The sequence below is a fragment of the Podarcis pityusensis genome (assembly GCF_964106645.2).
Source record: "Podarcis pityusensis genome assembly, chromosome: 11".
NCBI classification, from domain to species: domain Eukaryota; kingdom Metazoa; phylum Chordata; class Lepidosauria; order Squamata; family Lacertidae; genus Podarcis; species Podarcis pityusensis.
The window spans coordinates 45507142-45519279 of record NC_138036.1 but is presented as its reverse complement, the minus strand read 5'-3'; the positions used below and the strand labels follow the sequence as shown (position 1 = coordinate 45519279).

At 39.3% G+C, this 12138-nt stretch overlaps 1 protein-coding gene across 4 annotated transcripts in view; it reads right to left on the bottom strand.

Annotated features, from left to right (window-relative positions):
* The window catches only part of DMXL1 (Dmx like 1), a 68187-nt gene that overhangs the window by 22356 nt on the left and 33693 nt on the right, over window positions 1-12138 (bottom strand). For 2 of the 4 annotated variants that reach the window (XM_080972163.1, XM_080972164.1), the window contains exons 21-29: window positions 10760-10857; window positions 9207-9372; window positions 8003-8255; window positions 6111-7189; window positions 3324-3515; window positions 2835-2911; window positions 1922-2049; window positions 681-929; window positions 106-219 (exon numbers count right to left, since the gene is read on the bottom strand). In XM_080972163.1, coding sequence (XP_080828289.1) covers window positions 106-219; window positions 681-929; window positions 1922-2049; window positions 2835-2911; window positions 3324-3515; window positions 6111-7189; window positions 8003-8255; window positions 9207-9372; window positions 10760-10857 — 2356 coding nt within the window. The remainder of the gene's footprint in view (window positions 1-105; window positions 220-680; window positions 930-1921; window positions 2050-2834; window positions 2912-3323; window positions 3516-6110; window positions 7190-8002; window positions 8256-9206; window positions 9373-10759; window positions 10858-12138) is intronic. The other 2 variants (XM_080972165.1, XM_080972166.1) reach the window with 1 other exon arrangement.

Genomic DNA, 12138 nt, shown 5'->3' with positions numbered 1-12138 from the left:
CACGACTTACAAACAGAAATTTTTCTTTGTATCTTTATTCCTACATATGCAAGATCACATATCAGCACTGGATTTAAAAGCCTAAGACTGAAGCTAGTATCTTGCCTGCAGGTTTGGTAGGACTATGAGTACTGATGGCAGTTAGAGATTTGGTAAACCCCACACATTCCATGGAGAATACTACTACCTGGTGTGGGCTAGGCATAGGGAAGTGCCTACCTGCCAAAAAGAGAAAACATAGGCTGCTCTTAGAGTAAAGGAATATGGCTACATCAAACAAAAATAAATTATTTTTTCACGAATCATTTAAATATCATGACAATATTTTTTTAAACTGGCATTTAATAGGCTGCATAGAAAATTAGTTTTAGACTATCAAATACTGGAACACCTAGAACTGTTTGATTAATTTCACATGTAAGGTATGAAATGGCTATTTCAGCTACATTAGAAGTATTTACAGCACAAACCAATGTACATTTACTTTAGAACCAAGCTCAGCTACTTCCATGTAAGAACTACATAGGATTGCAGCCTTAATGCAGTTATTTACTTAATTTAACTACAGCAGATAAGAGGAAAGACAGTGCCAGACAGCCTAGCCAGTTTATGCAGCAGGAACAGGAAGGAACAGAGTTCACAAAAGTTTTATAGGTAAAGAAAACAAAGAGTGAACTAACCCATCTTTGATGTTTGTTGCACCTGGCCTTTCTTTGGAATCTTTGCTCCTCCACCAAAGACAGCAAACCACATTTTGTCATTAAGAGGATGGGCCACAATTCTGTACAGCTCATTGCTGGAATGGGTGGCGAGACCATGGATGAAGAGGCTAAGGTAGACTGCTGTCAAAATTTCACAGAGCAAAACTGTGACCCCAGATTGCGCTTCTTCTCCAGTATGATTTAATAACTGTATTAAAGCCATTATACCTAGAAAGAGAAAAAGCACTATCTAGTTTTTAAACACACAAAAAACCCACAAAACAATTCTCCCCAGAGACAATAGTAAACTTACTGTGAGCTATTTAAGGTGTTTATTTGTTATTTGTGCAGTAATTGCTGCAACCCACCCAAACCAACTGAGTATAATGGTGTAAAAATGTAGTTTTTTCGACTGAAACTACATCAATGCATCCTCAGGAATACGCCTGTTCCCCAGAATGCACTTAACAGAATCAGAGTTTTGGGGTGTTCTTGGAAGCTCAGTTACCCTCAGTGGCTAGCAGTGACTTTTACCAGCTCCCGCTGGTACATCAACTATGGCAGTTTTTGGATAGGGCTAGTCTGGCCATGGTAATTCATGCCATAGTACCACCTCAAGGATTGATTGATTGATTGATTGATTGATTAATGCAATGCACCCTTGGGCCTGCTGTGGAGGCTCCAGTTAATGCAAAACACTACAGCTAGATTGTTGATGGGGACAGATAATCACCAGCACATAACTCCGGCAAATGCTTGTACTGGCTATTCATATGCTACTGAGTCAAGTTCAAGATTCCTGTATTAATTTACAAGGCCCTTAACAAGTTGGGCCCAGGTTACCTCAAATACCACCTAATCCCTGCCCTAAGGTATTTGCGGGAGTCATTGAAAGCGGTCCCCCATGGCTCAGATATAAGTCTTGTATCCACTAGGAGCTATGTGTGTTTAAGTCCTGTATCCCCAATTTTGGGGAAGAGGCTTCCTCCTGTTCACATTCTGGCACCAACTGAAGTATGTTTTTCTTCCAGTAGGCATTTCAACTGAAGTCTGATTTTGTAGTTTTAACTGATTTTTACCCTTTCTCTGTTTTTTTTGAAGACCTTTCATAGACAATTGTAGTTATACAGTATATATTGTTTAAATAAACAAAAAAAAGGAACAGCACTGATTATTGTCAAGAAAGCTAGATAAGACAAATAAAATAAAATCATTACTACCTGGCCACTGAGATGGTGCAGTATTGGGAGTTACTGTTTCATCTAAGCTTGCTGTCCTTAAGGAATGCCGGTGAGAAAGCAGCAGTGTTTGGTAAACTGTTCCAGTGAATTGGTTTGCTTGTAATGAGCTATTAAAAAAGAAAAGTTAAAATTAAATTAAATTAAGCCACTATTTCTATTAATCATGGCACTTCTTTTATTCTTTTAGAGCAGGCATAGGCAAACTTGGGACTACAACTCCCATGATCCCTACCTAACCGGACCAGTGGTCAGGGATGATGGGAATTGTAGTCCCAAAACAGCTGGAGGGCCGAGTTTGCCTATGCCTGTTTTAGAGTGTCTTTCAACCTACAAACCCGGTTCATATAATGCTAAACTATAGTTTGTTTAGCTTAAGTCTAATTTCCTTTTCCACCAAACTCAACCAGGATCGCTACCATGGTTTGAGGTAAGCAAACCAGGATCATACACCATGGTTTGAAGTTGGTTTGTGAATCTTATTTTACACTGTAGTTTGTAGTTATGCACAAACTTTGTGTGCTGGTTTAATCAAAGCTTGTTATACTACTCTACCCCTACTACCCACCTGGTTACAGAGTCACAAGCAAATATAAAAGGGTGGAATCTGGGGTCTGTAACTTACATCTCCAGAAGGTATGAATAGTAAAAAGGACCAAATGATTATCTTACCATAAGTAGCTATAGTGCTGTTAAATAAGAGATGTAATTAAGTTTGTCCATTTACATCTAATACTTCAAAAGACCACAGAACATCATAACCCTTTATCATAGAATACACACAGAGGCAGAAGCTGGGGGAAAAAGATTTATGTATTTTTATACCTTAAGTAGGACTGCAGCTAGGGAATTATTTCTCTCAAAGCTCACATTCATTTATTTTAAAAATCATTACCTGTAGCTGTGACCACCACAGAGAGACTGGTATATGCAAGCTGACAGAGATGCAGCTAACGTATGCATTACATGGATCTGGAAGAAAGTTTTAGAGGACACATTACACATCAGGCAAGAATTGTTGTTTATGTAATGTTGGAACCTCTCGTTTCCAGAAACAAATTATCAAGTCAAACACAGTATGTCACATGACGTAATGTGCCAGCATCTATTTAAAAATGAACGAAACACACTCGCACCAATGTGGTCTTAATTAAAGTAATTCCAAGGGCAGACTTTTGTGCCAGGGAATACATGTGCGTAGATATAAACGGGTGAAATGCAACATAGCATTTAGTGCAGTATGCGTAAACAGAAGAAAGTTCTGTTGTGCAAGTGGAACCTGTTTCGCTTGCGCAGCAACTTAGTCGAATCCCACCATATTTTCAATTGTTAAAAAAAGACTTATTCAAAGACAAAAAAGAAAGTTACTTGTAATAAGACTTGCCTTATTATTTTGTACATCTGGACTGGGAGGCGCATGAAGGTTTACTATAGCATGTAGTATGTCATGAGTCAGGTTACTAAGATGTAGCAAAGGATTGGCCACCACGGTTTTGGCACTTGCAGTACAGGCAAACAGAAGCGGTATTGAACTCTGCTCAGATACGGTATTAGTAGGAAAATGAAGCAACAGTTCCTTGGGGGTGGGGAGAATAATAGAAAGCATATTTTAATAGCTGAATTCTGGAAATACTAGCATAGGTTATTAACAGTGATTGCTTCCTTCTTACGGAATTCCTGCTGATGATACATATACACACTTGAAGTGATAACGTTAATGGTTTGCCTCTTCCCTCTCAAAAAATTACTCAAAGCTAAACAGGAATCCAGTATGTTATTATATAAGCTGGTGACCAGCCTGGCAAATTACTTGCCCTCTTGAATAAGCGATGTTTCGAAAGTGGCCTAGTGATTGGGCAGGGAGCGTAAGGTTTCTGAATTGGCCAGGCTAATTTATGATCCATGTCTGATCAGCAAAACTTTCACCTGCTGCACCCCGAATTTTCAATTTAAGACCCAGCTCCAACAAATGACTATTGAGACCTGAGATTGGAGGGCTCTCTCTAGATCTGGTTGCAGTAAACTCTGCCTCAAGCTGGCCCCTATTAAGTTTTAGGCATTGCAACACCAGTAATTGTGTTAAGCTAAATCGCCAGTTTGTGTCCACACACAGCAATGAATGTTGCATGAAGCATGTTTCTCTTGTGAAATTCTGTGCCACGTGGTGATGTATACAGAGGGAGGTACAGTAGTGAGTGGCAGTTTCAGAATCATTTTTTCTCTTATATAAGAGCATGTGCACCTTTGCCAATGGTTACCTGTGCAGAGTATTTTGGGAGTAGATTCACTGTTGCCTCTTTTTGGTGGTTTATCTCCCTTTACCATTTAATGTCCTTCAATTATGCAATTTTGCTGTGACTGCCTTAGCTTCTCCCTTGTTGTATTTTTTATCTTTTTGCTAAGGTAGTCCTCCATGTCACTGTTTAAGATCTGAGAGTAAGTCCAACTGAAATCAATGGGTCTGACTTGTGAGTAGACATGTAGAGGATTGAACTGTCGACTTCAGACTAGTTTTTTGAGGAAGGGGAATGAGAAATGGGAGGTGAAACTGACATTCCAAGCCTTATTTCCCTCAAAGGAGGAATTTGAAAGGGGAGAATGAGAACAGATCCTTTAGAAATCACAGGATCCCCCCCCCCACAGAATCTGTGATTTTTATAGTTCAGTCTATATGCACGGATATAATGCATGTGTGATATAATGGTACTTCCAACAGTATGCTTTATTAACCAGAGGGGTCTACTTTTGCACAAAACTGAAGTTATTCCTGCTTTGCTGCTGTGCAGATCCATATTGAAAAATGTTGCCCTCCCCCCCTCCCAAAAAAAATTAATGGCTGACCATCTAGTATTGCAGATGGAAGTAGAGTAGAGGACAAATTTGTGCTCTTGGAGCTACTCAATGCATACACAACATACACAACAGTGGGAAGGTGAAGATGCAGCAGAAAGATTGCCAAACTAGTTCAGCAACCTGAAGGCACTAGTCCCAGTAAAGTTAGAATAAACTGTTGCTTGTATCTGTCTACTTTGTAAACAAAGCGACAGTGCAATAAACAGAAAAAACATGTCTAAAATGAGTTGATTATTGTGGCATGTGGCATGGAGGTCAGCCTCCTGTTGCTACAATGGGAAATGTCACATGACACATAAACTCACTTATAATTCAGTAAGCTTCAACATGACAAACTGCTCCTGTCTTTATCCTAAAAAGGGTGAGGCATCTCCAGCCCGCAGGCCAATCTCTGCCTGTCAGGGGGTCCAATTTTGCTTGCTGGCCATTTCCCTCAAATCATGCTCACCCACCCAGCAGCTAACACCACCAGATAAACGGATACTTTCTACTTCTGTTCAGCAAGGAACAGGATTGTACAGCCAAGGCAAGATTTTAATCTCCACTTATTAGCTGATAAGCAGGGATTAGAGTACTTCTCAAAAATGCTTCTTAAAGCAGTTCATGTACTTCTGGAATTAGGTGGGCACCAGTGGCAGCAGTGGGGAGAAAAGAAGTTTCTCCTCCCCTCTCCCCAGGTACCACCCACCCGGACAAGTGTGTGAGCTGCTTCAAACAGCCCTTTTGTGAAGTAATGTAAGGCACCCCTCATGTTCCCGTGTCAGCTGCAACAAGAGTGTGGGGACTGCCTTAAAGCGCTTCCCAAAAGGGCAGTTTTATGCAGCTGCCCCCTTCACTTAAAGGAGAAATGGTTGAGTGCTTCAAAAAGCGCTTTTGGAAAGGGCTTTAATAGAGTCCCCATGCTACTATTTCAGGCTGAAATGGGAGCATGGGGGCTTTCTTAAAGCCTGTGCAAGTCTCCCCATACCCCCCTGCTAATCTTCTGAGATTGGGAATTTAAAATGGGAAGGGTGAGACATGCAAAGTAATACACCTGGCAGGTGGATCAAATTTGGCTTGCAAAGCCAATCCTGAGAAGCTTCTGCCTCCCCGTCCTCAAAGAGCTGTGAGGATACTAGATATGATAGTTAAATACTTATGTGTAGATGCAAAACTATTTAGACATGTGTTATTTGAAGAAATTATAGAGATATCTTTATATACTGAACCAGAAATACATTAATGGGCACTATAATTATATTTTGCCAATAATATACTTTTCCTCTTAACTATTCATATTTTAATACTACATCTATACTACAAGGAGAAAACTCCATACCTGCTGAGATTCTTGAAGCAGTAAAATCAGTTCCATACGTACAGATGCCAAGCCTCCACCATGAGATCCATGAAGGATACAGTAACTTAAAAACATTCGCAAAAGTGATTGATATTTTACAAGCCACTGTCTTCTCTGAAGGTATTCTCTCTGCTGTGTATTTTGCTGTGTGTCTGATAGTTCTTCGGTCATTTCATTTGATGAAGCTTCATCCATTACTGGGCTAATTCCTGGCTGAACATCTTCTGTTTCAACACTATAGTCACAGGTTTTCTGAAGAGCTACCACTTCTCTTTCAAGCCAGTGATACAACTGGTATCTTAATTTTCCACCATCTACTTCATAGCCGGTAGATAATGTACGAAGCTCCACTGTAAGGATCTTCAAGCATGCCCTAAATTTCAGCTGTGCAGAAATGATGTCTTCTGATGAAGTGAAAACCTCATTTTCAGCACCTGAACTGTAGGTTTCTGTATAGCTAGAACTAACTTCATTTGGTTTCTCACTCACTTCCTTCTGCAAAGGTTTCATTACAATACAATCTTCACTTTCATCATCTTTGTCACTGTCCCACTTTAGCTCAAAAGGCTCATCCTGGAAAACTGTGCTCGGTTGACTCCAGTCAAACGAAAGAGCAGAATTTGAATGTTTACCTGATGACCCATCTGAAGATGATTCCAGACCATTGACGATAGGTTGTGACCAGTCAATGCTGAAAGGTTTGTTATCCTTTGATTCCAGTGGTCCTGGAGAAGAGGGTGAGCAGCCTTTACTAGTGTCCATTAAGCTAGATGTTCTTCCTAAAGGCTTTGACTTTTTTACCACTTTGGGCATCTTCAATAACACTTCCAAAGCCAGCATGGGACAGCCAGCTTTTAAGTGAGCATACGCAGTCGTAAAAAACAATCTTCTTTCCCTTAAATTGATTTCATCTGCCAGCCCATTTTCTCCTGTTACACAAATCCTCGTGGAAGATAAGTCAGAAGACCCAAAATGGCGTCTCAACAAGAGAGGATGTGTCCTTAGGTAATTATAAAAATTGAACACTGAAGGGTTACATCTTGACACATTGCCTTCATCTGTAAAGACATTGCATCAGAGATTATTGTTAATGATTTATTTATTCCATAAAAGAACTCAACCATTTCCAGTTCTAATACAATCAATCCCCTGGAACTACAATTGTATGTAATATTATCCCACCACTATGTTTATAATGTGCAGTAGGACTCCCCAAGAGGTTTATATTCAAAACATGTAAAAAAATTATATTTGTATCTGCCTTATAAAAAGAATCACATCATGAATTCATTTAGCTCAGTATTGTCTCCATTTCAAACAATAAACAATTGGTTTATCATTATGTGTAAGAACGCTGGATTAATGCGCTTTGTACTCAGGTACTCTTGCTCTCTTCTCATATTCTCCAGTGTGACCATGTGAACAGACTTGTATTTCTGAAAAAATATTGTTTCTACAGAAGAAAGAAGTTCATGTCGAAGAGAAAAAGTAAATAGCAGATGTCTACAGATATTCTTCAAATGATATGATCATATCAAAGTAAAGGTTTTCAAATACATAGTAACATACTTGAGAATCAGCACTGTAATGATCACTCAAAGCTCCCATTTTGTAACTAGAATGAGACGGTGACAGATTTTCTTTCTGACCCTGCCCACTTTCCCCTTATTCCATTGTTGAGAGATTAATTTCTTATGTAGCTAAATGTTCATTCACTGTTGTGAACAATGTCCATCTGGACTACCAGTCTGAACCAGAATAGCAATTCTTTGCTTTCTTTTACTGATATAAACTCAAAAGGTATTTTCTTCAGGTGATAGACTCTTTATATGTTTCCTAATGAACAGCATATATAAAGTGTCCCAGCTTACCTTCCTCATCCAAAATGGGTTGGCTTATAAGAGTATCAAGAGCATGGCTATAATCCTCCAAAATCCAATAAGCCATACTCCGAAGAAAAGGATCAGCATGTGTGCTTGATGGACTCTCTTTAGTATGATGTCTGCTTCCCAGAATTCTCTTCTGTAGAATTGATTTGTAAGTTCCAGATACTTCAAACTCTGGCTCATAAAGTCTTGCTATTATAAGAGCCAATTGAATATCATTTAGTTTCTCTAGGCAGACCTTTTTGAAACAAACATAGGATTACTTTTAAAAATTGTTTCTGTCAATTTGTATCTCCACTGGGTTTTGTTTTAAGAAACTTAATATGTAAATGGAAAACAAATGTTGGATTACAGCTCATTATTTGGACAGCTTTCTAAACAATCTACCTGCTGATATTTTGCAGTAATGTCAGAAAAGTATTCAGCCTAATACCCAACAAGCTAATTAAAAACAAAGCTGGCTTATGAAGCTTTCCCCCCCAATAAATACTGTTCTTACCTACAGCGTCCGTTTTCAATTAACTGCAGTTTATTGATTTGTCTGAATTTGGAACTGCAATTAGTTGAATTATGGTTTATCTCCAAAAGCCAGAATCAGAAACCAGAGCCTGAAATTGGCTTGTTCAGACAACTATGAAATGACCAACTGCAGTTTGTTGAAAATCGAAGTGGGTGCTTTTAATTTTCTTACTGGTGGAAGAGTGGGGAGTGCCCACTAAACCTAAATGTAATCACTATTTATTACAAATGTACGTTGATTATCAGAGAACAGTAAATACAAAGTGTCAAAGTTATATACACAAGACTCAAAGAAAAAGACAAGCCTAGACCCAGTACCTTAATGCCAGTAGTAGCTAAGTCCTTGAAATAGGTTATTTTTTAAGCAGTACAATGTCACTAACTTGAAAACATGAATATCAGTATGCACATTTTGAACTGAGTAGAACACTGGGTTAAAGAGAAAAATCATAAGTGCACTGGAGATGATTTCACAGTCCCTTCTTTGATTCCAAGTACAGAGGCATTTGAAATCTTTAACCACAGTAAGCCAAGCCAATGACGTTTTTCTTTTAAGAATTCAAGCCTAATATTTTTCCTGTAGCAGCACATTACATAATTATGGTAATAGTTATAGCCCCTGTTCTAAATATTTATCACTAGTCTCAAAAGGTACTTTTATCCTACTTACCTCAACAGCATCTTTTAGGTGACCAGCCAACAAGAAAAATGCTGCAGAATGTTCAAAGCGTTGTTTGCCTAGCAGTGAAAAAGCATTCTTCAATGCAGCTTTACGCCATCTGTCTTCAGTAAAATTGTGTCCAAAGAACTGCGTCATCTTAGTGTCATTTAGAGATCTGAAAATGCAAATATTTAATACACTTGATTAAATCAGAACGTATTCTAATAAGTAAGTGATTGGTTCAGGAGCATCCAGGGGGAAAAAATACTGGTAAGCATATTATCCAAATATCACAGGGTAGACCCTACTCAAAGTTCAAACAGCAATTCAACTTGCTTCTGAAAATTTCTATACTTAGGAAAAGACAGGACCATTGGTCTTATCTGCAAGTTATTTCTATGTGCATGCAAATATGTTTTCTCATGGGTCTCAAGCTCACCTAAAGGATGAAGAAAAGAACACTGTTTTGCTTCAAAATACCTAAGTTTCTGGATTTTACTCAGTCTGAAACTATCATCAGATCATTCATGCCTTTGAGTGAAGCAGATGATGAGTGTATTCTCTGTCGGGTCTTCCATGGCTCAAGCCGGTATACTGCAGTGTGTGCAATTAGTTTTCAACATTTGCTTGTCTGTTACTTTGTACCATTAGTCTTTGTCTATCATTCCTGTTTTTGTTTCTGAGTTGTGACTGTGGTCTATATGTTTCTCTTCAGTGTGAGTCTTTCTAGTCCCCTCCTGGCCCTGGTGTGATCTAACTCAGTTTATCAGTACTGTATTTTAAGTAATCCCTGTATTCCCCATTTTTTTTGAAGAGTCCATTTTTCTGAGTTGCTGTTGTTTAAAAAAGAGCCATTTATATTCTCACATTTTGTCTGTCTCTCCTCTATTTTTATGATAGTCCTAGCCCTAAGTGTTTTGTTGTTGTTGTTTTAAACTTGCTCCAGGCTTTGATCCTTTAGTAGTGATGAAGAAAATGTACAATTCAGAGCTACCAGCTAGAACCCCAACAGCTTTCTTGGTAATAGATGAAAAAGAGTAACAGAGCTGCACGTCACCTGCATGCAAAATCCTCAAATGACTTCTCTCAGTAGTTAACACAAAGAGATGTTGAACAACATGAGAGACAGAACAGATTCCTGAAGTAGACCATGCATCAATGGCAAAGGTGCTAAAAGGAATCTAACACCTCCAGTATGACTAGTCAAAACTTATCCAACATACCAGGGTTCAGAAAGGGCTTGTTAAATAAAGGTCCTATGCTGCCAACTTAAGGTTAGCTAGAACTACACTTTCCTGAATGTCTTTGTAAGTGGGACTAGAAAACATACTTCCTATTTGGGGCCATAATATTTAAAGTTCTATTTCAGGCACCTGAGTTTTTTTGACTCCTGCTTGCAAGTTGGCATTTGTAATACTATTGGCAGAACAGGTGTGCTATGACATCAGTAATGAACAGCTACTGGAAATCACAGAAGCTTCAAAAACTTATAGTAAAAAAAGTAAAAGTAACCAAGTTAATTATCCACATGTATTGAATTAAATCCAGTTATAAATCTTTACCTGTATAATCCCCAAATCACAGCCTTCTTTTTCATTGCAAGGTAAAAAATGGCCGCATCTAAGGGGTCATTGTTTCTTTGAAAGGCTGATTTAGCGACCTGTAAAGATAATGGTGTACCTAAGCATTACAGATTTCATACATTTCTATCTAGAGGACTGCAAGCAATACTGAACAATAATATTTGAGTCAAGGTAAAAACATTTATGTCAGTGCTGCTCATTGTTGTGGTTCGAGGGCCCGATCCCCGCAAAGTGGAATGAATACACAAGGACACATGATATAAGGTTAATGGGCAAGAAAAGGCCACAACTTTATTGATTACAGCCGAGGAGGGGCTGGCGCCGCAGCATTTAGGCTGCTGTACACGCCCCCTCGGAGGCACCTGGTTGGGTGCCTGCTGATGGGTGTGGGCGCCAGCCAGGTGAGTGGGAGGCAGCGGGCTAACGCCCCCTGCTAGAGGCGGAGCTTGGCTCCCGCCCACAACCACTCCCCTCTCTTCCAGGAGGAGAGTCTTTATAAGTCTTCTTCTTCAGCAATCACTCATAGCCATGAACACGGTCTTAACGTAAATGACTGTGGAGGCTAATTCTGGATCCACACATCCTTCCACAGTGGGGACATAGGTTTCGGGGCGGGGGTTGATCATGGTGAGGGTTTGCCAAATGTGCCTTCCTCTTAAGGGACATAGTATGAGCTGAATGACATTAAAATGAATTAAAATAAATTCCTACAATGTCTTGCAACAACAAAAAAGCAACCTGAAAACACGTGGTACAATGCATATGATAAATGAGAATTAATGGTTTGTAGCCAACACTGTCCATGTGTGAACAGAATGGACTTCAGTTTGTGCAATGGGACTTTGCCTTCTACCCCTCCCCTCATGCATCCTCAAAATCCAGGAAGAGAGATCAGGGACAGGCTTAGATTCTCATACCTGGCTCCCCACTCCCTTCACTGTATGGAATGATTGAACTAGGAAAATCAGTGTTTGCTTGACTACGGAATCTCCCTTCACATTACAAGAAGAAACCCTTTTTAAAAAAGGGAGAAGTTAAACTCAGGGTCTTCTCCTGGTCTTTCACTTGCAGGATGTGAACATACATGTGTGGCCTTCCAAATACAACCATTACACAATGGTTACACAACCATAAATTTAAATTCAGCGTCAAACGCAGGCAGAGATCTTTGAAAATGTGGTCTGGGCTTAAAATACAGTTGAAAAGATATTTTCTTCCGCTGCAGTCCCAGCTTTAAATTAAGCAGGGGCTTCAAAAAAAGAAAGAATGAATCAGAGAACACTTATGAGTGTGCTTACAACTGAATCACCTTATCACCTTTAAAGGTGAATCATATGATGCCCAGTGATAGAAAGGTA